The 26,317-nt window shown below is 44.8% G+C and overlaps 1 protein-coding gene across 1 annotated transcript in view; it reads right to left on the bottom strand.

The window, feature by feature from the left end:
* The window catches only part of LOC144819544 (uncharacterized), a 745,296-nt gene that overhangs the window by 638,902 nt on the left and 80,077 nt on the right, over nucleotides 1-26,317 (bottom strand). Inside the window, exon 5 of the mRNA XM_078677385.1 lies at nucleotides 3,504-3,582. Coding sequence (XP_078533511.1) covers nucleotides 3,504-3,582 — 79 coding nt within the window. The remainder of the gene's footprint in view (nucleotides 1-3,503; nucleotides 3,583-26,317) is intronic.

Here is a 26,317-nt window from a genome sequence, read left to right on the forward strand (position 1 = left end):
AACACTATACTGCTACTATTCTGCAAGTAGGAAATATTGCCCAATAGCCTTTCCTTACATTCCCCCATGCTAATCCAATGCGAGAAGCAGGCCCCACCATACTGAACACACCATCCAGTGCCATTCACGACCCTTGCATGTAATGCACACATGCACATGCCCTATCTCTTCCCAATACCACACCCTGTCACAAGGGAGAGTTCTGATATAGCAAGACACATGCAAAACCTGGGCACATAGCTTTTTAAATGCCAATCTGAGTAACAGTAAACTGTGCACAGAGGCCCCACCAGGGCAAACCTGAGGCACGATCAATGAGATACCTCTGTGGATGGCACAAGTAGTGCTGCTTGCCCACAGAGGAGCATTCGAAGTACATGCCCTGGGTATATGTCTTACCCCTAGACAAAGGACTTACAGCTAACTTGAATCAGCCAATCATGTATACACCAATCACCAGTAAGTATATGACAAGCACAGTGCTTGGGCACTGAATGGCAGTGTCAAACAAGCTCAAAGTCCTAAGGCTAGTACCTAGATCAGCAGAAAACTGGGAAATAGAAAAGCCAGAAGTTATGGGAAAGCACCCTAGAAAGGGCCATCTCCAGGAAAAAGCAAGCATTATAATAATGTAATTCACCTAAACACTCAGCAATTATATATTTGCTTTAAAGACTACCTTAATACTATACTTGTTCTACAAATAATAAATAGTCGGAGCAAAACATGAATCCACTAACTCCTCTTGGAGAAGTAATGTATTTACTTTTGAGTTTTAATTTGATTAGACTACTCTTCGTGAAATTAAAAATATATACATAGAGTTCGTAATCATATTCAGAAAACTATCAATGTGCAAAATATAAGTCTATAATCCCATGGATGACTTCATGTGCAAATTCCATGTAAAAGTCTTTATCCTTATATGTATGTGCTAAGAGACTTTTGTCATGGTCAGTGGAGTCGATTAAGGCCTTCTTCCGGAGAAAGAGAACGACAAGCGAGTTTTCAAGGCTGTGGGTATTTTGCCAGATTGAAGGGAATTACTAACAGAGGGTATCATTCAGACAGCTGGAGCCTTCATGTGTCAAGGGTGTTACATTCGGGCATTCCTCTTCAATGCATGGTCTGAGGGCTGTCAGCAGTTAAGTACTACTGTGAAACTGGTTTTGGTGTAGGAAATGCTTTTAAAGTGACTCCTTGGTTAAAAATAAAAAATGGGCTTAAGGTTGGTGAGAGCTATGGCTATCCTATTTTTCTGGACTTTTTCTATGAAAATGGATATTGGGATTTCACACTGTTTCTAAGGGATTGCTGCAATACTGTATTAGAGAGCAATGCTATTGCTCACCACTTTGAACAGTTTACAGGGGCTGTTCCTGGCTGCCAAAACTCTTCCTGAGAATAAGTGTTTTTTGCACCAAATATGATTTTCTAGTATGTTGTTATTGACTATTTTAAGTCAAATGCTGTATTGGGGATGGGTGTTTGGTGCCTGGCCAACTACAGTAAGTAACACTATTTCCTGAGCCAGCTGATGGTGACCAAGATCCAGGGGTTCTGTTATGGTTTGCTTCTGATTTTCAGAAAGGTACAGCATGGTCCGATGTTCTGAATGATAGACGACCTGTGTGTTGCATAGAGATCAGGGCATGTCGAGGTCGACTTGGGAAGGATTGTCTGCTTGCATGCCTTTGAATGTTATATAGTCGATACATTCTTTGATCAGGTAGAGTTTGTTTTGTGACTTGTTGGTATTGTAAGGGAAGGGGTGCATGATGAAAAGGGACAGAGTTTTGTGGTATGACCATATAGCTCGTTTGGGGGTGAAGTCGTGGACTTGCCTCCATATTGGGGGTGCTGTAGATGCAGTGGCATTTGATGTGGGACCTGCTTTTGGATGAGATTTTTCAATTAAGGCTCTCACCTAAGCACAGGGTTTCTGTGTAGGAATAAATATAGCAAGAAGCTTAAGCCCCTAGCTACTTAGGGGTGGTTGGAGAAGGAGAATTCTGAAAGTAGTGTGCAGAAGTGTCCTGGCTGGAATGCTTTGGAGGGACTACCTGGGATGTGGAGTAGATGTTGCTGGGAATATCTAGAAGTGGGATGTTGCGATGTTGTTTTTGTGCCATTCATAGCTACACTGCCCCACCTCATATGTCTGTCAGAAAGAGTATAGATGCAACTATGGGGAACTAAGAGATAAATGCTATGGAAAAGATGTCTGTGTACCAGGTATCTTGATAATAAACAGGTTCCGGATTGTTTCACTAATAAAGTCATGGACAACATAGGAATTTTTAATGGCAGAAATAATAGAAATAGCAACGGACGGTGCTAACTGTTCGGTTTCCTTGCTTGTTAGATTCAGGGTGTACGCATTAACAGGAATCAATGTGGAAACAGGTAGAAGGACCCAGATAGAGTGTCTGAAAACGACATTTTGCAACGGAACAATGATATTCAGAATAGATCCCTTGTCTCTGGGCCAAGCCCCTTCCTAGCTCTAACAGCCCTACCAGGTGTCACCACACAAGTCACCTTCAGCTCTTCAGACCCTTTTCAATGATCTCCAGGTTGACCGGGGTCTGGTCTTATACGAGAAGCACGATTCAATAGGGTACATCAAAGCACAGGTGTGGTCTGAAGATGGCCACCATAGGTAGAGAAGGGGAGTTAAAGACAAAGGACCTCTTTGGGCCACTTTCTTCAGGATTGCTTTTTTGATCAATCTATTTATAACACCTGTTGCCTGTGTACTGCTTCCAGCAATCTGCTGAAAGTAGTATGGACTGTAATCACTGTTTGTCGTATAAATTCAAACTTTAGCCTTATTTCTTCTGATTGATAAACTTTCATGAACATACCCCGTCGAACAAACTGGAAAATGTAACAATAATACTTCTTGGGTGTTAATTTGAACAAATGGACCCTTGTTAAGTTATGCTAATTGCTCATGAAAAAGACGAAAAGTATTGTGACAGAGAGTGAATTATTTTCCCTTGATACAGAGATATTTTTTTTAAGAGAGGGATATGCATATATGCCATTAAAATGTGCATACCATTACGAAATGCGTTTTGGTTTGGAAATAATTAGAAACCGCAAAGCATCTGCCACTACTGAGATTCTCCTTTCCTATTCAAGGCAGACATTTTGAGTTGCAGTTCTATGTACGACGGCTGCGATGAATTTACACTATATAACAAGTAAACATTTAAATGGCAGTGTCCCGGGGATCTTCACTTTTATACTAGGCATGAGAAAATGTATTTTTCTAGCAGCGGGCTGGACAGCTTGTGTTTCAGTTGACGAGGCTACTCTCCCTGATAGTATCATATTATTTCATTTTTAGAAAACGAATGTTTCAAATGATATCTGATCCAATGCCACATTGCACCTTTCGCCTCTGAGTTTCTTGCATTTCTCCAGCTCACGGTAAAATACTGCAGCTCGAGGCTGTGGAAGAGTCTCTCCGTTGCTAATAAGTGCTCCACACTTACCAAAGGTTATGCCCTCCTCTCGCACAAGGAATGTGTCCAGTCTGAGGGATCATTTCCCATGTCAAATCGCCTGGGGTAACTGTTTCAGAGCAAAGAAGCAGAACAATCAATTATTACCAGCACTTAAAGCATTAAACATGCATACATGTCATTCACTGAACAAATGTGATGACTGCGTGTCACTCACTGCACACACGGCGGTGGTATTCAGTGCAAGAATGGGGGTACCGTCCTTTATCTTTCCAAAAACACGTGCACTCTCTTATTGAAGGAGTTTTTCTCACCGTTCGTGATTTAGCAATGTAATCACTGCAGGCAAACCCTTTTAGAGTTCTCTCTAAAACCCCTAGTGAAATCTGCCATTTTGGTCATTGCTTTGTACTATGGCTCCATGACTCTGAGAATATTAGAGGTCTGTCCATAAAAAGCAGTAATAGGAAATAATGAGAACAAATACAAAAGAAAAACAGAGAAAGCAAAAAAACATTAGAAAATGAGTCTATCTATCTCCCTGGGAGATAAATTAAAGTAGAAGAAAAGGAGAGTCTTTAAAGCTCTTCTAAAAGACTTGTGAGGTGAGAAATGAATGTATTACAATCAAGATACCGCCCTGTGAGTAGGAGTCAGGTCACGTAGAATATAAGTTATAGGTGTATTTCAAAAATGTGTAGTTAAGTTACAGGTTATAAGTTAGATGGTAAGATGCCCCACCAGGAGCAGCATCCTCACTGCTCGGCCCACTCTCTTCAACTGAAACTCTAACAGCTCAGGCAATCATTAACATTTAATTATGTAAAACACATTGGCTGAGGAGCAGGGAACTGAGGAACCATGGAGTTGGTGCATTACAACAACATCAGGTTACAACAGCCTGGCTACCTGGGACAGGGGATTTCACAGCTTTGGAGGTAACAGACGAAAGGAGCAACTTCCCAGGTGCACTTTCTTAAACCTATGAACGCAGGGTCCGGGCTGAAGTGAGGGCGCGTCCAGAAATATAATGCGGCAGAGGCAAAGATATGTCTTCTCTTATCCAAGGAAATGTTATCTCCAGAAAGAGAAAGCAAAACAAGGCTTCTTCAGTAGCTGGTGCCAGGTTATATCTCGTAGATTACTATCCACCAATTCCATATTCACCTCAGAGAGTCATTGACCATTATCTCCTTAAATCGTGTCAACTCAAAAAACCATAGCCAACACTTCACCCTAAACCTATCCATTGTCAATCAAGGACTCAAGTAATTAATCTTAAACACATCTTTCAGTAGAATTCAGCTCCAGTCCACAGATGAAGAATGGAGTCCTTGGATAGGCCGCAGTCCTGGTGTTCAAATGTTATGAGAAAGCAGGAACTGCACCTTAATGCATTCGTTTTTATTCCCACTGCTGTCGTTAAATGCTAACAAACATGCACTTCTGCTTCCCAATCAATAACTCATCCAGTTGCCCCTTGATCTCTAAATGTCCAAGAGTAGATGAACAATAAAACATTCCTCATCACCTCTAAGGGCCAGATGTAGGTACATTTTATTTTACCACCTCTTAAATACCGCATCATACCGACTCGGTATTTAAGAAGTGGTAAAATAAAAGTACCGAGATGTAGGTAAATACAGATGTGCATTTACCGATTCGGAAACAATCGGTATTTACCGATGCGGTAAATACCGACCGGTAAATGCCCATGCATTCCTATGGGCTTTGAAGCCCATAGGAATGATTGGGCATTTACCGGTCGGTATTTACCGCATCGGTAAATACCGATTGACACAAGGGTGCAGGGGGTGTCACTTTGACACCCTCTGGCACCCCCAAAAGAGGTTCGGGTGCCATGTGGCAGGCATACCTGCCCTAAGGGCAGGTCTGCCTGTCATATGGCATAGGTGTGCATGCACACATGTGCAAGCACACCGGAATCGGTATTTTACCATCAAATAGTATTTGATGGTAAAATACAGATTTTTTAATGCTTGTGGGACTCAGAAGAGTCCCACCTACATATCAATTTTCCCTATTCCGTAAAAATACCGACTCGGTATTTTACATAATCGGTAAATTTACCTATCGGTAAATTTACCGAGTCTGTAAAATACAGGGCCCTACATCTCAAATTGCATTTACCGGTCGGTAACGGCCGAATTCGGCCGTTACCGACCGGTAAATGCCTACCTACATCTGGCCCCTAATGTTTTCATGTTTACCCAATATGTAAGGCTGGACATAGCAGAATGTGTGCCATGCATCCTCAATTTCCATCTATCCATTTTAGACCAATGTATGATGTTACAACGCATACATTTACAATACATGCCTTTACAACACAGTTTTTACACCACAACATTCCTTACAACGCATACAATTTACAGCGCATGCTATTACAACAATTTTTGTAATCTACATTTACAACGCATTCCATTACATCGTATTATACCTTTACAACGCATACCATTACAACGCATACAATAACATTGCATTTAAGGTAAGTGTTGGATAGTGTAGGGGTAAACATTACTATTCTAACTCCAGGGGGTGCAACAGTAGGGTAAGTGTTGGATAGTGTAGGGGTACAAATTACTATTCTAACTCCAGGGGGTACAACAGTAGGGTAAGTGTCGGATAGTGTAGGGGTACTATGCATTGTATGCGTTGTAATGACCTGCAATTTAATGCCTGTGTTGTAATGCCTGCGTTGTAATGTCATGCATTGTAGTGACATGAAATGTAATGGTTGCGTTGTAGTGACATGCGTTGTAAAGGATATTGCGATGTAATGACTGTGTTGTAAATGTAGTGTGATGTGATGACTGCATTGTAAAGGTTGTTTCCCATTTTAGACATAGAGTAGGCCTTCTCTGTGATGTATTTTATGTCTTATACATCATAAAGGAAGTTCTGACACCCGCTTCTAAATTCCATAATTGCTTGGAAATGGGCAACTAAGGTTAGCAACAATCTTTTTTTAGTGTTATTCGTTTCCAGGTCCCCGGAACATACAAACTTGGGTCCAAATCCATTCAGGACAATAAAAACACCTTGATAAGAGAAACATAGAGTGAGTTACATGCTTTGTAATGAAGCTCCTAATTGTTGAGGTCCAGTTTAGCTGAAATATCCATGAGTGAGAAAGTAAACTAGCTAATTGAAAATATGGGAAAAACTAAATCTGGCAATAGTGCTGAACTTCAGAAAATCATTACAAATAGATAAACAATACGCTTTAGCTAAAGCTCCACTAATCACCAAAGGAGGACTACAGGGCTCTCACATCAGTGTAATGATTGCACTGAAACTTAATGATTGTTACTATCTTCTTCAACAGTTTCTCAAAGTGATATGCTACTAACAGCGAGATTTCAAGATTCATTGAGAAAATGCCCTGCCACGAGAGTATTTAAAAGGGCCAATGAGTTCCTAAAATGTAGGTATTGAGCGGGCCCATACCATATACATTGAGTTTGGCATTATTCCACAACACTCCTGCAGTTTTTCCTGCTCATACACTTCAGTATACAAAAGTGCGGTTGAAATGATAGCAACAAGAATAGATGTTCTTGCAGATCATGTACTGACAAAGCCAATAGGTCTGGCTTGCATTTTGAATCCCAACAAAAACTTTCAAAAAAGCATGGGGCAGCAACAAAAAATGTTTTTTGTATAGTATGTAATTAGGAAAACAAAACATTTTTGTGGTAATGTGGTGTACTTTTGTAATGTAACATAGTCCCCTTGTCCATTACAATGCAAGAACTCCATAGGAAACAGAATAATACACAAAACATTCAACAGCACGAGGCAAGAACTTATGTGGTAGAAGCCAAAGCTTACTCTATATATTTTTTTAATTTAAAGAACAGCAAGTGTTATGGATAGCAGTACTGTCAAACCAGACCTAAAAATGACATTTTAGGTAATTTCTAGAGCTGAGCAAAAGTCATGTTCAGTAGATTCTCATCATTTAACTTGAAAGCAATATCACACCCAAAGAGTTAAATTGTAGATCTGAGATGTCTGCACATTGATTTTATATTGTGACAGTGTGTTAAACGTAGGACTACTTTGCTCCTACTTGTGCAGTATTATTAGGGCTTCAATGCCAAGTTATTCATTATCAAGTGTTTAAGCCTGAATTCTTGTTTCAAGGATACATCTCACTGCCACCGCCCACACATACAACAAAAACAGAAAGTATAACCCCAGCCAGTTCTCACTTGCAGCCCAAAGGATTACTATTATGTCAGAATGCACTCCTTTTACAAGAATCCTAATCTAGGATTTATGTGAAATAGTATTTACATCAATGAGATTCTACATGCTCTCACAGCCATCTGTTGCAGCCAAGCCTATGTGAATGTCTGTGGCACAGGGCCAAACAGCTAGTCTGCATGAGCTGTACACAACAATTGGGTAGAGAACACGATCCTTGCTGGGTCTGTGGCTGAGCTCATCTTGTAAGCGCAGGAGACGAAACAACTGTCTAGAAAAACAAGCAGCAGCTCAAGCAGCACTTCAGGGTTGTTCTTCTGTAAGCAATAGGTCTAACATTTCACTATTAGGGTGACCAACTGGCATGGGTGCAAATTCAGGACAGTGAGTGTAAAAAATTCAGGACACAGGGTCAAAATTCAGGACAAAAATTTGGTACAAAAGGTACATGTTACAGATACATCAGAGGAGGTCGCGCAATATTACATAAGTAAATAGACAACCTACCTAAGTACAAGTCAAAATAAGTTTATATTCGATTGAGAGAACTTTGCACTGCATCTATTGTGTGCCGGATTGAAACTTATATACCGGCGTTTGCATATTGGATGCACCTTGGTAACATGAGCCAAAATGAAACCTCCACACCCCCAAGAGCTTGGCCCCTGGTGAGGTGACAGGAGCCCATGAACAAAAACAGTTTGCAATGCCCGGGCTCTGGCAGGACCAGTGGCGGCTAGTGACATTTGCAAGTGGTGTGGCGTAGAAGTTATTGATGAGTGCCCAGAAGCGAGCGCAGCGAGCGAGCCTGAACGCCATTAGGGGTTCTATTTCTCTCCAGAGAAAAGTTTGAAACAAGAGTGGGCAAATGGTGCTTTTTCAAGAATATTTGAGAAAGCAAGAAGGTTAATAAAGCAATTGTGAAAGTGTAGTTACTGCATCAATAAACAGATTTCATATGATAATGATGTAGGGAGCTGCTTATTCAGTATAACCACATAGCTGTTAGTCTGCCTGATATGGCTGCCCGTCTCTCTCTGCTCAGGCTCGTCTCGAGCCCCAGCTTCTATCTTCCCTCCTGCCAGGTCCTACTGTTTTTGCGCTCTCCCTTATCTCCACCTAGTTCCCAGACAGTCAACCCCTTGTTCTGCCTGCCTGTGTTCCCTTGGTTCCAGCACATTGTTTGTGTGCTAGAAGTCTCCTGTGGTATCGTTTGACACCTTTGCATTGCTCATATGCTCCCTCTCCTCTTGATGCTATGTCTCTCTCTCTGGACCATCAGCCTCCTGTGGTATCCTTCGACTCCAGTGCTTTAGTCCTGCAATCTCTCCTCCCTGTGCTCTCTCCTTCACTGCACCCCCAGCCTCCTGCAATCTCAAATCTCTGATCCAGAACATTACGGTAAGGGAATTCTCCAGATCATTCTAAAATACTCTGTTCACAACAAACGCACACTAACTCTTGTACATGCAAATAACTATCCAGAGAACTGTCTGACAAACCTGCAGAACCATTCCTACAGTGACATAATTGATCTACATTATCCTTAAAATTCTCTGTTCACAACTCCCTTACTCCACACAGGCATTCAATTTTGTGAATCGCAAAAGTGCCTTGTACGCGAGGCCTTTACACACCTTTTGCTAGTGGGATACGGTAGATGCCCCATGGGATAGACTACCTTACATCATTCCTTATGTTAGTCCATCTTCTTTATGTAGCCACACAAAAGAAGGCAACAGAATGGTAGGCAACAGCAACATCAAAATATAAAGAAGAGTAAAATAAGTAAAAGCAATATAATTAAGGAAACAAGGCAGTGAGTATTCTAGCTTACCATTACGCATCCCAACATAAACATTCCACAGCGTTACTTCTATTCGGTAAGATAGCTGAGCACATGCTGCAGTGACTTACATAATAACCTGCAAGTAATACTTCAGACACTTTGCTGGTGCCTTTCAGCTTTTCACCCTTTCATTTATCATAAAATGACTATCTGTGGGGTAATAGAAGCTATATTGCGCAAAGCTCATGACACAATGCCATATGTGGTGCAAGCTATATAACACCATATCATTAATCAGGTTAACATAAGCACATTTTGTTGAACCTGTTCGTTTAAGGCTACCACTTTCAAATGTTAAATTCAAATTCCTGTCGAGCAATCTAATTTCTATTGCTGTATTTCTCAGCAACAACAATTCAATTATATAAACCCAATCACATTGACAGTAAAAAAAAAAAAAATATATATATATATAAATGGACACTTTCTCAACTGGGCATCAAGCACTGGGATCAAAAGTACATAAATAGGCTATTATGCATCAGATTCAAAATACATCAATCCAAATAGCATAGGAAATTTCCTATGCTATTTGGATTGATGTATTTTGAATCTGATGCATAATAGCCTATTTATGTACTTTTGATCCCAGTGCTTGATTACTGCCCAGTTGAGAAAGTGTCCATTTATATATATATATATTTTTTTTTTTTTACTGTCAATGTGATTGGGTTTATATAATTGAATTGTTGTTGCTGAGAAATACAGCAATAGAAATTAGATTGCTCGACAGGAATTTGAATTTAGTCTTATATCTTGGAGTTATCCGAGATTACTTGAGGAAGTTAGGTAACCTTCCTCCCAGTCTTGTAGCAATCTTTTAGAAAAATAACGTTTAAACTATAACTTAGCCATACTCACAGTTGAGCGCCCCAAGTCCTAGTTGCCTTTTTGTTGTTAGCACTTTCAAATGTTAACAGCCGCCACTGCCTTTGTCTTTGCTATTAGTGACGTCCCAGACTAAGATGATGGTACTATGCATTGTATGGAAAGCACTGCATGGTCTGATGCCTAATTACCTTTCTAAATATTTTACTCTAACAATACCACAGAGATGGTTACATCTGCAGCTGATTCAAAACTTGCTATTCATGAGTGGCACTTTTTTAAAGATGGTAGTGAGATGGCAAGCACTTGCGGGCAGCTGGGGTCATGTTATTGATCCAGTTGCTGGTATCACTTTGTTTTATCTCAAGTTTTCTTGGTTTTCAGCATGAGCTTTAAAGATGATTACCTGAGCCAGGAATATTTTTTCTACCTTTTTAGAGTTTATTTATTCTTTTTCGCAACGTGCTACTCCATGGATGTTTATAAAGCGCCCTAACTTCAGAGACTGACCTCATGATTTCTTTACCAGCGATATTAAACAGGTGCAGTGTATTAAAAGAATAGGTGACATGCTTGCTCAAAGAGCTGGCTTTTGAGTCTACCTTTCAACAGTCAGAACTCCAAGATCCCTAATAGGCAGCAGAAAGCATTCCATTTCAGGCCACAGAAAATTAAAATGTATGTCCACTCTGCCTAGTTGGTCTGAATCTTCATGCACCGGGCAACATGTTTTTTGCGGTCTGCAGTGCTTTCTGAGGTTTATACATTTTAAAGCGTGGAAAAAAGGAAATAATTGAGCCCAGATGGCAATGTGTACTATACAGAGTGATTTAATTGTGTGTGTTCCTTTAATAATAGCTGTTGCTTATTGGAAGAAATTATGCGAGCGGCTGCATTATGGAGTTGTTGCAACTTATCAAGCAAATAGCTGCGTACATTAGTTAAGACTTGACAGGAGAGTGCATGGGAGATAACTAACACTGTTTGTTTCTGCTGAAAAATGAGGACTGTGAAGCTCTTACTTAACAAATGATTAGATGATAAAATCACTTGCAAATGATAAAGATCCGTTCTCATAGAGTAGCTGAGAAGGTTAATTCTGCCATCACAGGCACCTGATAGTTATCGTTGTCTTTTAATATATTGTTAACACAATATTACCTTTTTGTGTGTACTGCACGCTCACATTCGAGGCTGCCTCTTGGCGTTCTTGACAAATAACAGTTGCTTATTGTTATGGAACTGATTGTAATTACCGTTATCAAATCTGTGCAAAAGTCCATGTGTGTCAAACAATGACGGTTACCACCGCACAGTAGTGAAATTGACATTCATCGTCATCCATTTTTGGAAAACTCAATAAAAATTACTTGAAATAAATAAAAAAAAGTCCATGTGTGTGGCCTCAGGAGTCCTGTTTCTACAGCCCAGAGGTGTTCCCTAAGCAGTAGTGCCCAACAACACAGTGGATATAAAAAGCAGGACGTTTAATAACATAAACAGGAAAGCCCTGCATCAGCCTGAAAGAGTTCCTTTTTTATGTGTATTTGAATACTTATCACAGTACATCATAGCCTGTTTTCCATGGTATAGTGTGCCATTCTGAGATCTATCAGCGTTACAACCGCACTGTCGAATAAAAACGTTTTTGTGGCAAATTGCACGGAAACACTTTAAGTTTTCATTCATACCTCTGCTCTGCCATCCTCTGCAGAGCAGTATTTCCACTACACCCCTCAAGGAATAACTAAAACGGGCCTTGAGGAGGTACAGCATAAACAGGAGCATATAAAGCTCCACTGGCCCCTGATTAACAGAAGCCATTCATGTACCCCCTTGAAATGAAAGTGGTATAGCAGTGGTAGCTGGTGACACCCACTGAGCAATGCTGCTGCACACTTGATCAATCCCTGCAAAGAGCAGTAAGTGTTAAGTTGCTTCCTGAAGGCATGGATGTCTGATAATAATAATAATGATCTTTATTTAGATATAAAACAATATCTTTAAAAGTTTTTCCCAAATCACATTGAGTACAGTTTTGTGAGAAAAATAGTTTAAAAGGAAAACCCATACAGACATAAAAAGCATAAAGAATAAAAATTTAAACTGTTTTATAAAACATGACCTAAAGTGTCTCAAACATCTCCCGTCGTGTTCAATTATAAAATCAGACCATAAAAGGCGCATGCTACAGGGTTTCAATTGATGTTGCGACCCTCCTGGTCTTTGGGGATTTCTATTACAGTACATTGTTTAATCTAAAAGGTCTGTGGCAAAACCATAGCAGTTCTCTTTATATTAAGGCAACAATACGTTTGCTGAATGAATTTAGCAAATTTTATGTTTAAAACAGTATTGTCCATGGACAAAGCGGCAATGATAGCATGCCTACAGGTCCGAACCCCCAACCTGTTCCATTCTGGCCTAAGCATGCGCCTGCGTTGAGAGTTAAAGATAGGGCAGATACAGACCACGTGCAAAATTGATTCTGTCGCTAACCCACATCCTCTACAGGTTGTATCATCCTCCATACGACGCCAGATGGGTAGATTTTGAAGAAAGCGCCAGTCCCCCATTCTTAGAGCGATGAAACTGCGCTTTAAATGGAGTGAAAATGTGATGGAAAAATACATAGCTGCAGATACTTGTTTGTAGGAGTTAACTACTGCCCAAGAATGGCTGCGTTTCGTGAGAAGGGCTTTATCAGTAGCGAGAGATATAGATCTCACACATTTTTTAATTGCTTTTTTAAAGGCAGACTGGCTAGGATTGAGCGCCCAGAGGGCAGCGGCTGACAGCTGGTGGATATAATCCTTTAAAAGGCAGCCAAATGATCCTCCTGGGTTACTCTCATTCATTTCTTTCCAGACTAGAGATTCTAGTGTGCCAGATTCAGCCTGTCTTAGTTTGTGGCAGAGCTTGAGGTATGTACCAAGATTATGGGCATCGTAATTAGTTAGCCCCAACTCTAGTCTGACCTGAGCAGGGGATGCAGAACTTGGCAGATGGAGTACCTTTTTGTAGATTTTTGTTGTGTGTTTGTTTAAGGCGGTGTTCATTTTACCTTTAAAGGTCTCTATACCATATGATAATGTGGGGCCGATCTTTGCTCTTAGGACTTCTAATAGGGGAGAGAGGGTTGGGCCTGAGAGTTTCATTGACAGCTTGGACAATGATACCATTAGTGCCGTGGCTTTGGCTGCAATCACGTTACTCTGCTTTATAAAGTTACCCCTGGAGTCCAAATGGACGCCTAGGTATTTGTATGATTAGCCAATGGTGACGCTTATTTTGTTTAGTGACCAGCCACCACCTCCGTAACGTTTCTTGACAAACGGAACAATCAGGGTCTTTTTCATGTTGACTTCTAGTTGGTTAATCGACGTGTATTGCAACAGTGAGTCGAGAAGCCTTTGTAACCCTACCCTTGTATGGCTGAACAGGGCCAGGTCATCGGCATATAAAAGATTACATAGTGCCGTGCCTCCTACTTTGGGCGGGTGACTGTTTACTTTGTCTAGGGTGCTTGACAAGTCTGCTATGAAAAGATTGAAGAGAAGGGGGGCCTGCACGCATCCCTGCTTAACATCTCTTGAGGTCATGATTTTTCACGAGAGATGTGTACCGGACCCTAACTTCACTCGAACCCAGGTACTAGTGTGCAGTTGGATAATAGGGTTCAGGATTTTGTCTGGAATTCCCCACTGCCTCAATTTTTCCCAGAGTAGTGCCCTGGGAACCCTGTCAAAAGCGGCTTTAAAATCGACAAAGCAGCAAAATACTGGACTAGTTGTTAAAATGGCTTTGTCGATGATGGTAGAAACTGCTAATAGATTTGTCATGGTTCCTGAATTGGCAACAAACCCTGTTTGGTTCAGTGGTATCAGATTGTGGTCCTTTACCCATTGCCAAAGGTCCTCCAGAATAAGCCCAGCATAATGTTTCGCCTCTATGTCCAACAGGGCAATTAATCTGTAGTTTTTGGGGGCAGCACGTGATCCGGATTTGTGGATAGGGTGGATAATTGCACCACGCCATGAGTCCGGGATTGTTGCTGTCGTCAGGGTGTAGTTGAAAAGGTTTGTTAGCTCCGTGGACCAGAAGGGAATATCTGAATTAAACAACCTCTGTGGGAGGCCGTTCAGGCCTGGTGCTCCGTCTTGTCTCCCTTTTGTCACTGCTTTGATGACTCTTTCTTTGGATAATACATATTCCGCGGTGGGCTCTTGTACTGGAACAAAAGGAGTGTTTGATGTTACACTAGCACCAGTGCCATGTGCACTGGGTGGTCCACCGTGGCCCAAATCATCTTGTACCTGAAAGTGGACCATTAGGTGAGTTACCCATTCCGCTTCCTGAATGTTTGCTGAGCCAAAATTTGTCAGGTTTGGGTTGGTGCGGTTCACGAGTGCCCAAAATTTCCTCGAGTTTTTTTTCTTGCTCTCCCACATCAATTCGACACAGTATTGGGATTCCTGCGCCTTTTTCTCTTGGGTGATTGCCCTCCTGAATGCTTTTTGGGCTTGTTGGTAAGTTGTATGGTAGGCGCTATTCCGCGGAAATTTTAAGAATAACCTTAAAGCGTTATTTCTCGTTCTCTTTAAAGACTTTGTGTCAATGGAAACTGTGAGCTTGGCTGGTGGAGTACGGCTTGAGCCCTGCACTATCGCTGGAAAGCTGCTAATCAGATGAGAGCAAAACAGCGACCATTTCACTGTCGGAGTGGCGTCTTGATCGAATCTGCCTTTAATAAAATCCTTGCTTACTGTTAAGATGTGCTTGCTGTTATTCTCACTCCACTTGAGACGCTTTAGATTTTCAGAATATATTCCCTTGTAGGTTGCGGGCTCCGTTTTATGGAATTCTATCTTTGTATTAAGCGTAATAACCTGCGGCCTGTGGTCGCTTTCTGACCGTGTATGGATAAAGAAACTGTCCAAATTGAATAATAGTTCTGAGTTACAAATGGTGAAATCTAGGTAAGATTTTTTGCTTCCGTTAGACCAGGTCCAATTTGGAGGAGTGTCGCCGGTTGACCTTCCATTCATAACCAAGTAGCCTCCTCACAGAGAGCTCGCCCAATTTATTGAGAGCTTGATTCAAAGGTTTAGTTTGGGTCATGGCCTCAATGATGTTTGTCAGGGCGGCCCTTCCATGTCTGCAGCTTTCCCCTGAAATAAGTTGGTATTGAAGTCCCCCGTGACAATACAATCCAAATTGGGGTGTTCTGTTGCAATATCGTTCATGATTTCACTAAGGCGGGCCAAGTGATCTTTTTTGGTTCAAGTACTGGGGTTAATGTAAACATTTATAAGATAGAGTGGGCGCTGCTTCCTCCACGGGTTGATTTTGACCCCTAGTAACCAATCTTCTTTAAGTGAAAGGGGGTTGAATAAACCTTTTAGGTTATTAGAAATATATGTAGACAGACCGCCTATGGGGTGACCATAGTGGCTGTCCCTTAGTGCTGGCTTCTGAAATTCAATGTAGCCTGCGATGGGGCGGCCCTCTGTGGCCCAGGTTTCCTGTAATGCAATTGCTTCGTGTTTGCATAGGAAGGCCAGAGTGTCATTGTTAGAGGTTTTTTGGTGGAGCCCACTGATATTCCATGAGCACAATGAGAAGGGCGACGGCCCCTGCCTGTTATCTGTTTTTGACTGTGATTCTACTACCGAGTATGGTTTTCCGGGGAGTTTATGTTTTTTCACCTGCGTCTTGGCCACGAACGGTCAGTTTGCATTTTTTGAGGACAGGAGCGCTGGCAGCCACCCCCAGCCTTGGCTTGGATCAACCTGGGCGCCATCTTTTTCAGAAGATTTGATTTGGACTTCTGGTCCTGACGCGTTTTTTAGAATGGAGTAGGGCCTCGCTTGTACTGTTGGTTTGGTGGAGGTTAGTTCTCTCGGTGGAGTCGATCTGGTAAGCAGGGAAGTTGGATACCCTGGCGTGAAATATGGATACACTCTAATTCCCCAGTTTCGCAGGATGGACTTATGCTCCAAAAACGCTCCTGCCCAGCTGGACGATTTAAAGGTCGCCACAGTGACTTCTGATGGTTGGTTGCCTCTTGGAGGAAGGAATTTGATGGAGTCTATGCTGTCCGTTGACAGCCCTGCGAGCCCTGGGATACCTTCCACAAGTTTTATCAGGTTCGATCTATTGAGAATGTCATGTCGACCCTTGGATTCGTATTCAGGAACCAATAAGATCTGATGGCGCGATGGGTCGTTATTGATCCCATGCGATGCGCTTAGAGGCAGGTTGTCCAGTTTTTCGGGTGGTATAACTGGTTTAGTTTCGTGTGTCTGTTGTGTCAGTATTTGAGGGGCCGCCTTCAACGGTGGGCTGTAGCTCGTCAAGGTTATTAAATTATTACAAATGGTTTTAGAAAAGTTTGGTCTTAACATTACATTGTCCGTGCCAGATGAAGTTGGAGCTGTTGGAACTTTAGGTTTTCCTGTTACCATTTTGGGCCCAGTTGCACTTATCTTATCTGAGTTCGTCGTTATGTTTTCTATAGGTACGCCAAGATTGTCCATTTCTAGGTACATGATTGCATTACTTTGATCCTGGTGACTCCTCGCTAGTTGTTGAGTAGCTGTTACTGGGAGTTCTCCATTGTAATGTGTCGTAGGCGATGATGCGATAGTTGTGATAGGGGATTTTTTGTTTTCTGTTTTTAGAAAAAGAGGGAAGAGTTTCTGGTGGACCACGTTAGTGCTTGCCCTGAGTTTATTTCTTATTTTACGCTGGCGTTTGCGCTCTCTCTTGCTGCATAATGGGGGGAGTGGTGGGGGAACTTCCACTGTTGGAGCGGTCTGGAGCACTGGGCTATCTTTTGACCGGGTCACGGCTTGATCTGGGCCGATTGTGGGCCCGGTTAAGGTCGGTGATGGGCCGTTGTCATCTGTCAGCTTTGGTTGTAATTGGCCATAGTGGCTCTGCCCGTCTCGTGCGAGATGTTGTTGTTCTTGCTGTGGAGGGGAGGGAGGTGTAGTGCTGACGTTTCCTCCCCTTATCAGCTTCACTTCCCTTATGACAGTGGCCAGGCATTCTGGGAGCAGAGAAAGAGAGTCTATGATTGGGGAGCAGCAGCAGACTGGTTGGGAAAGCTTCGCAGATGCTTGTGCCCTTACAATTAAATTGTTTAGTTTGTCCAGTTTGCTGTTGATCCCAGACGTGAATAATGCCAGGGTGTTTAGCAGGTCAACCTGCACCTCCAGTTTTACCGAATGGTAGTTTAATGCGTTGACGGTTTGTTGGAGAGTCTGGAGGAGTTCCGGCCAGGCACTGGTTACTGTGTGTTCTTCGGGGTTAGACTTTTCGTTTGAGGTGTGCCTGGGAGAATTTCGATTGGTCTTGAAAAAGAGAGATAAGTCTGAAATAAGCTGATTATTCGATTCCGGCAGTTCTGGTTGATTTTGCAGTGAGACCTTTGTTAATCCCGGTGGCGAAAATATCATGTGCAAGGGGCTTAAAACTGGTGACACTGTGGAAAACTAGTACGATTTTGGTAAACATTATCTGCGCCATCTTGCCTTTTTCGGATGCCACACTTTTTGTCGTACGCATCCGCCATCTTAGGTGCCTCGATCAGAACCACCCTCTGCACGCCGCTGGCCCCCAGCTTAGCCCTTCGCCCTCGCACAGCCCGCGCGCTAACAACCCCCCGCTCTCACATGCCTTGGGTCATAAACCCCTCTCCAGCACAGCTCTGCCTCAAAGCCCCATCCTGTTCCCAGCGCGACCCCTCCCTTCGTTCCTTTCATAGTCCCAGATCCTTTGATACAAAGACCCCCTTTCCTGTGTCCGCTTGTCTTCCTCGTTCCCAGGCTAACACCTAGCTCTGCCGATACTGCTTGTTGCCCCTCCCCGTACAGCAGAAAGCTTCCCTCGTCAAAGGACCCCCCCCGAGTTGATCAAAGCCACCACCCTATGAGATCCGATCGAACCCCCACATTCCGCGAATCGGCGGAATATCCTGCTGCGCGATAATCAGCACCTGTTGTGACCGGGGTGGGGACTTCAACTGTAAATGTGTGTGGGAACGGGCTTGGAGCGGGGATTCCGAGAAAGTCTTTCCGTACATCAAAGCATTTCCAAGAATGTGTTATATGTAATAAAGTTATAAACCTGTATATAAGAGGCCAGGCCTCAGAGATGCAGTTAGAGCACCTCATGACGATACCTGCTGTCTAACTGACGTGTTCTCCTCCGGAGAGAATAAACCTTGTTTCCTGCCTTCCCGTCTCCAGCGCCTGCCTCTTCATTGGTTAATATTCTGTGGGTTCAAGTGGCGACATCGCCGGGCAATACTTAAGGATCTTGTTCACCAGTTGTCCCTGACCGTTTTACAATTGGCGTCCCAAACGTGGGGCCCATCAGCGACTCGTGGATCCAGTGGGAGAGGTCCTGACGACAGAGTGAACGACTGCAACGATCGGGAAGTGCACCTGTCCGATAGACCCTCGTCTGACAGCCGATCATCCGAACTTCACTGGTTCCGAACAGACCTCTCTCGAGTGATCTACGGTCCTGACTGGGAACCATCAGGAGTGCCGCGAAGATTACGAGGAAAAGAGGACGATCGGGCGCTGGATTCGGAAGACAAGAAACTGTCCATGCGGTCCGGGTAAGGTCGTGTAAACACGACGAATGGCAAAATGATTATTTGAATTGTTTAGAAAATACTAGTATTACTCATCGTTAATTTATTTGGAGATCCGCTGTCTGCAAACGGAGAAAACAACAGGCTCTCTCTTTGCAAGCAGTGGAGGATAGGTAATGCAACCGCCGCGCCTGTCTTTCTCCCCCACTGATTAATTATTTGAAACTGAACTATTGTTCGCGGACTGTTTTTCTGGAGATTCTCTGTCTGCAAACAGGAAAGGCTCCCCCCTCCTCTTTTTACAGATAGCGAAAGGGTAAGGTAACGCAGACCTTTGCGGGCCTACTTATTCTCCCCACTGAATTATTTATTACCGAACATTGACTATTTGATATTGGTCCATGAGGTATTCACTGCCTGCAAACAACGTAGAATAGCAATATTCTGTCTAGTCTTTGCACACAGTGATAAGATAGGCAGTGCTGACTTTTTGTCCCTCATTGCGAGCCGTCATGTCTGTCTTCTCCCCACTGATTAGTAGCCTGTTTAGCCCGGACCGCCTATTAGAGATGAACCATCCGGCTCCACTGGAAGGCACCCCTAATAAGGACATGTTCATGAAGCATGGATTGATCGCTATAGCCTATAACAAACTATGGCATAAATATACGAAAAAGAATCAAGAAAGTCAGTGGCCACTGATAGGATCCTTTGATAATGACAAAATAAATGCGCTAGAAACAGCCCTTGGTAAAAACAAGACAACACCCACTATGCTCGATAGTTTCGGCATGTGGCGCAAAGAAACCGAACAACGTAGAAGGAAAATTGAGAGTAGGTTGGAAAAAGAGCTGCGAAAAGCAGCCCACCTAGCTGCTCAGAAATTAGAAGAAGAGATAAAGGAAAGGGAGAAAGCCAAACAGAAGTTAGAAAGGGAAACCTCAAGCCAGTGTCCGGTTAGAACGCCCTCCACGCTTTACCCTGATCTACCCTCGATACAACGAGCCAACGATGATCTGCTGTTAGGTCCTCCGATCATCTACATGCCCCCTCCATATGCCCCCTCCCAACCCTTAGCACAACACTCACCACCCCCTGGTACAAACGAAGGTAGTGCCACAGCTTCGGCCCCCATGGCCTCTGTACCGGCCGAACCTCTTGCACCAAATACTCCACAAACGACAACGTTAGGTGACCCTGAGACCCGAAGGACCGGTTCCGCGAGAACGAACAGACTAAGCAAAGATGAGCTAACAGGGATCGACAAGATAGCAAGGACACTGGTAGAAAGGAAGGAAGGTGAAGAGTACATCACGGATATGTTTAAATCATATACAGGGAGTCACAGACGACACTTTACTGCACGACTGTGTTACCATGTCTTGAACGCATATGAGGACCGATATCGAGACCAAGGTCCCGAGAGCCTAACGACTCTGTACCGGAAGGTCGATATCGGGGATGAGGGCGAGAATGATGTGACGGACCTCCTCACGCGTACGCTTGAGGTTTTCCGCCACCTCACTGAACGAGAATCAGGAACTAAATCCCCGACATCCGTGGCGACCGGACCACAAACTGAGCAATCTAACACCATGATGCCGATACGAGAGGCTGCCCCTTACTGGGTTCCTCCCCGAGGAACAGGGACTCACGATGATGCAAACAACCAAGATGCAAAGGGAAGGGTAGTGTACAACTGGGTCTACCAGCCATGGGACCGGCAAGAGATTCTGACATTCCGGAAATCTCTGCCTGACCTGCGTAAAAACCCCACTGCCTTCTATACTGAATTAGGTACAGCCCTAGGTTCAACAATCATGACCTTGGCTGACATCGACTTGTTTTTCGGGTTATGTCTACCAGCTGATGTGTGGAAGCAAATCCGGAAAGTCGACCACCTTGAGCTGTTCGGACATACCTGGTCACAACTCGATACCTTCGATAAACAACGAGGACCTGGGCAAAAGCCTTTAAAACCCATTCTAGACCTTCCAGATAAAATTGTACTGAAATTAAAAACCCTGATTCCAGAAAAGAAAGTGGATTGGTCGATAGTAACGGCCTGTCGCCAGAAACCCCAGGAGGATGTATCGGAATACTTCTCCCGGTTTGAAACGGTGTTCTCCGATTACAGCGGCCAGGACATGACCACTGCAACCGGACACCATCTGTTTGTCCAGAATTATGTCAAGGGTCTGTTGTCGGAGGTCTCCCAGAAACTGCAAGCTAGCGAGAGTAGTTGGGCAGCCTCCAAACCTACGGCTATCCTCCAGATGGCCCAATATTATGAACATCAGAAAAATGAAAACGATAGGGCAACAGAGAAAAAGAAGAAGGACTTGAAAGAGAGGGTGATGATGGCCCAACTGCAAGGGGTGACTATAGGGCGAGACCAATACCGGGGAAACTACCAGACGAACGCCCCTAGGGCTACATTTCCCCAGGACCGAACTTCGACTCCCCATCCCGGACGTACAGACCTTAGACAGGACCAGTGCGCCTTTTGCAAAGGAACTGGCCATTGGAAATCCCAGTGCCCAGTTCTTCTGGAAATAATCAGAAACAAAGACCCCAAAGACATAGTAAATGGACCAAGAAATAAGGGACAACAGCGAGGGCTTCCAAACGACACGACTAACGACAGATCAGGCAGACCCAATACATTTGATCGACCCCGACAGAACCAATACCAGCAATCTGACTACGATGACGCCCACGACTTTGCATAGGACTGCCAGGGGCAAGGGAGGGATCCAGTCGAGCTCTATGTTGACCAGCAAGGCCCTTATGTCACTGCTAAGGTCCTGGGCACCAAGTCTCCATTTCTGGTAGACACTGGCGCAACACGTAGTGCGTTATCTAAACGACTGATTCCGGGGGCACCCTTGTCTGGCTCACTTATAACATCGACAGGTTTCGATGGAACACCCTCCACTAACCCTTTGTCTGCCCCGATCCTCTTTGATGTAGAAAATAACACCACTGACACCACGTTTTTGCTTTCCTCGAATAGCCCCGACGCCATTATGGGACTTGATTTATTGAAACACTTCCGAGCGACAATCAGATGTTCCCAGGACGGAGTTCGAGTTTTTCTTTACGACAACCCTGTTCTGCTTAGACATTGCCCTCCCCGACGCATGTTTTCCATCACCGATGCTGACACATCCCTGCTCGACACCCTGCCTCCGTATCTGTGGGCCAAAACGGATTCGGACGTAGGGCGCATGTTGATTGACCCAGTACGCATTACTGTCCAAACCGATGCAACACTCCCGAAACTTCCACAATATCGGATATCGCCCGAGGGCGAGAAGGCATTGGTAAAGATTATTCAGTCACTAATAGATGCAGGAGTGGTAGAGGAAGTGGTAAGCAACGTTTGCAATAGCCCAATCTTGCCCATCATCAAGAAACAAGGAGAGGGAGATGAGAAGGCATACCGTTTTATCATCGATCTTCGAGAGATCAACAAAGTGGTAGTACCCCAGTACCCTGTGGTCTCAGACATCACCACCATCCTGACTTTGATTCCTTCTACTGCCACCACCTTCACTGTCATTGACCTCAAAAACGCATTCTTTTCCATCCCCATCCACCCAGATAGCCGATACCTCTTCGGCTTCACCCTGAAAAATCGCTCATATAGGTTCTGCCGAGCACCCCAGGGCTACACGGAAAGCCCTAGCATTTACAGCCAGGCCCTCAAGAGACAACTGGATCAAGTCCAGTTACCCGACGGAGTGGTGTTAGTGCAATATGTCGACGACATCCTTTGGCAGCCGACACCGCTCCCTTAGCCGTCACAACCACCCTTCAACTCCTACACTTCCTTGCGGAAAACGGCCACAAGGTCTCCAAGAAGAAGTTACAATTCTGCCAACCCCAAGTCACTTACCTAGGCCACCTTTTGTCCAAAGAAGGAAGGAAACTCACCCCTGATCGAATCCAAACCATTCTCGAAACCCCTGTCCCTCAGACCCAGAAACAGGTTCGCTCCCTACTAGGCCTCACCTCCTTCTGCCGACAATGGTTACCAAACTTTAGCCTCGTAGTTAAACCGCTGCTTTCTCTGCTAGGTAAAGACGTCCCCTTCCCACTCCCTTGGACCGCTGAGTGTCAAACCTCCTTCACGGAATTACGAGATGCCCTTTGCTCGGCCCCTGTCCTAGGTACCCCCGATTACAAAAAGCCCTTCTTCCTTTACACTCACGAAAGGGAGGGGTGTGCTTTATCTGTCCTGACCCAGGCCATCGGCCCAAAGCAACGACCATGTGCTTACTTCTCTGCCACTCTTGACCCTGTAGCCAGAGCCTTGCCTGCCTGCCTTCGAGCTGTAGCTGCTGCTGCAATCTCTATCCGACAGAGTGAGGGGATCGTACTCTCGAACTCCCTCACGGTACTGGTACCCCATGCAGTTGACACCCTTCTGAACCAAACCAAGACACAACACCTAACTAGTGCACGACTGACTGGATACGAACTGACTTTGCTTGCACCCCACATCACCCTGAAAAGATGCACCACACTGAACCCGGCAACTCTGTTACCCTTGCCAGAGAACGATCCCAATGTACACCCCGTGCATGACTGCGTGACCCTTACGGACGAACAGACTAGGAGTAGGGTTGACCTCAGAGACACGGCCTTCCCTGACCCTGACGGGGAGCTGTGGGTGGACGGTTCTTGCATCAAACTCCCCGACGGCACCACTTCCGCTGCCTATGCGGTCACCACGGCTCGAACTGTAGTCGAGACAGCCCGTATCACGCAACGATCGGCCCAGGCAGCAGAACTGATTGCCCTGACACGAGCCTGCTTTCTGGCAGCAGGAACCACAGCGAACATTTACACCGACAGCCAGTATGCCTTTGGGGTGGTTCACCATTTTGGGCTCCTTTGGAGGGAAAGGGGATTCCTGACCTCACACGGCACCCCCATTTTACACGGGGATCTAGTCTCCGCCTTGATCGAAGCTGTCCTCCTCCCCAAGAAGCTTGCCGTCATCAAATGCCAGGCACACAAAAAGGTGACAGACATCATTGGACAGGGAAATGCCCTAGCCGACATCACTGCCCGAACGACAGCTGAAAACAGGACGACAACACGTATGTACGTGACCAGGTCACAAGCAGAAAAATGGACTGACGCTAGGGACACTATTAGAGACATTCAAATGGCTAGCACACAGCACGAACTGACTGAATGGGCACGGGTGGGGTTGAAAGATGACGAAGGCTGCTGGTGGACAAGAGACACGAACAAATGGTTGCTACCTGACTCGTACCTGATTCCCATACTGACTATGGCACACTCCCCTGCCCACATAGGTTCAGCCCCCATGATCGAACTTGTCTCCAGAGTTTGGCACAATGATAAAATCACAGACTCCGCCAAACGTCTGGTCCAACAGTGCTTGATATGCCTGCAACATAACCCCGGGAAGGGAGCTGTAGTACCCCGGGGGGGATTTGGGGTCCCAGATCACCCGTTCGAAGTCCTGCAGATGGACTACATCCAACTAGACAGATGTCAAGGCCTGAAATATGTACTTGTCGTGGTGTGCGCCTTTAGCAAATGGGTGGAAGCATATCCAACTCGTGACAACACTGCTATGGCCACTGCAAAAGTACTGTTAAAGGAGTTTTTCCCCCGTTACGGCCTATGTCGTATTTTATGGAGCGATAATGGCCCCCACTTCATAGCCGAAGTCATCCAACTCATCTTAAAGGGGTTGGGCATCAAACAGAAGTTCCACGCAGTCTTCCACCCCCAGTCTGCTGGACTTGTTGAACGACACAATGCCACACTGAAGCTTAAACTGGCCAAGATAGTGGCTACCATAGGTCTGAAGTGGCCAGACGCCCTCCCACTGGCATTGCTATCGATGCGTTCCACTCCCACTAAACATCATTTAACCCCTTATGAAGTTGTTTTTGGCCGACCCATGAGTATCTGGTCTGCACCGAAACCAACTTCCATTCATGACGTCCCGGACGTCCTAATGTCTGATTATCTGTATAAATTGACTGAAACTCTGTCTGTCATTCATCAGCAGGTGCAGCAGGCCATCCCCGATGCTTCCAGGGGTCCGGGTCACGCCATCCAACCTGGGGATTTCGTGCTGATCCGGAATTTTCAGCGGTCAAAGAGTTTGGAACCCCTGTGGATGGGCCCCTGGCAAGTGTTGATCACCACTCGGACAGCTCTTCGAGTGGAGGGGAAGAAGCACTGGCTGCACGCCCATCACTGCAAAAAGGTCTCCTCAGCCCTGGCCACGACAGACAACGTCAGTACCCAAGAAGAGCTCCTTAACAAAGACCGACCAGCATTGAGCTGCTATCCCGACACAGAGACACTTGAACTTTCAAAACATTCTGATCCCACTGTGCCATCTCGAGAAGGGTATTTCCTGCGTCGAAAGGAGGGAGCTTCGGCTAAGTAGGCCACTGACTAGGTTAAAGAGTCTCAGAACGGTGACCCCAAAACTACCAAGGGTTACCTGGAGAGAAGCTAAACTAAGTCTGTGGTTCTGCCCACTACCGAGCACCTTGAAGATGAAGATGATGGAAGCGCCAGATAAGAAGATGATGGAAGCGCCAAATAAAAAGATGATGGAGACAACAGGAAATACCCACTACAGAAACCCAAGAACAGACAGACTCCACAGCTCAAAGACAATTGCACTCTTCATCACCATCCTCCTCTGCTTTCTCCTCATGACCACACTCTGGATTGTGGAAGAGAATGCACCTGCTCACGAAACATTCTTGACCACCGCCCGGCCTACCACCATAAAGGAACATTATCTGATTTCGCTCTCTCCTCAACTCCGAGAGAGGCGAAAGGAGTTTTGGAATAACTCTTTCGTACAATTACTCCACCAGCACAATCTCGCCACCAATGCCACCAACTGCTGGATCTGTGGGTTGCTACCCCACGCTACTGGACACTCGATACCATTCATCCCTTCACCTTTCTCAGTTCATGGCTCCTGCCTTGCTTGGCTGATCCTCCTGCAAGAAAGCTATAAGGACAACACCACCTCCAGCAAAACCATAATGCATTTCTCTCACGGGGTCAGGCGAAACAGAACAAAGACACATTTCTGTCCGCAGACCTCCAACGACTCCACCCAAATGGACATCCCTGCTAAAGAGCGAGTCGAAATGCAGGTGTTCAACAATCCAATCAGGCCCACCTTCTCCTATCTGCGGAAACGAACGGCCGCCACCCTGACTGTAGCCCTGTCAGTCATCAACGTCACAGGCCACCTGTGCATAGAAGGACTTGGGACACAACCGGTGGGTCACAGTGCTTGCC

The sequence above is a fragment of the Lissotriton helveticus genome, chromosome 2_1, assembly GCF_964261635.1.
Source record: "Lissotriton helveticus chromosome 2_1, aLisHel1.1, whole genome shotgun sequence".
NCBI classification, from domain to species: Eukaryota; Metazoa; Chordata; class Amphibia; order Caudata; family Salamandridae; genus Lissotriton; species Lissotriton helveticus.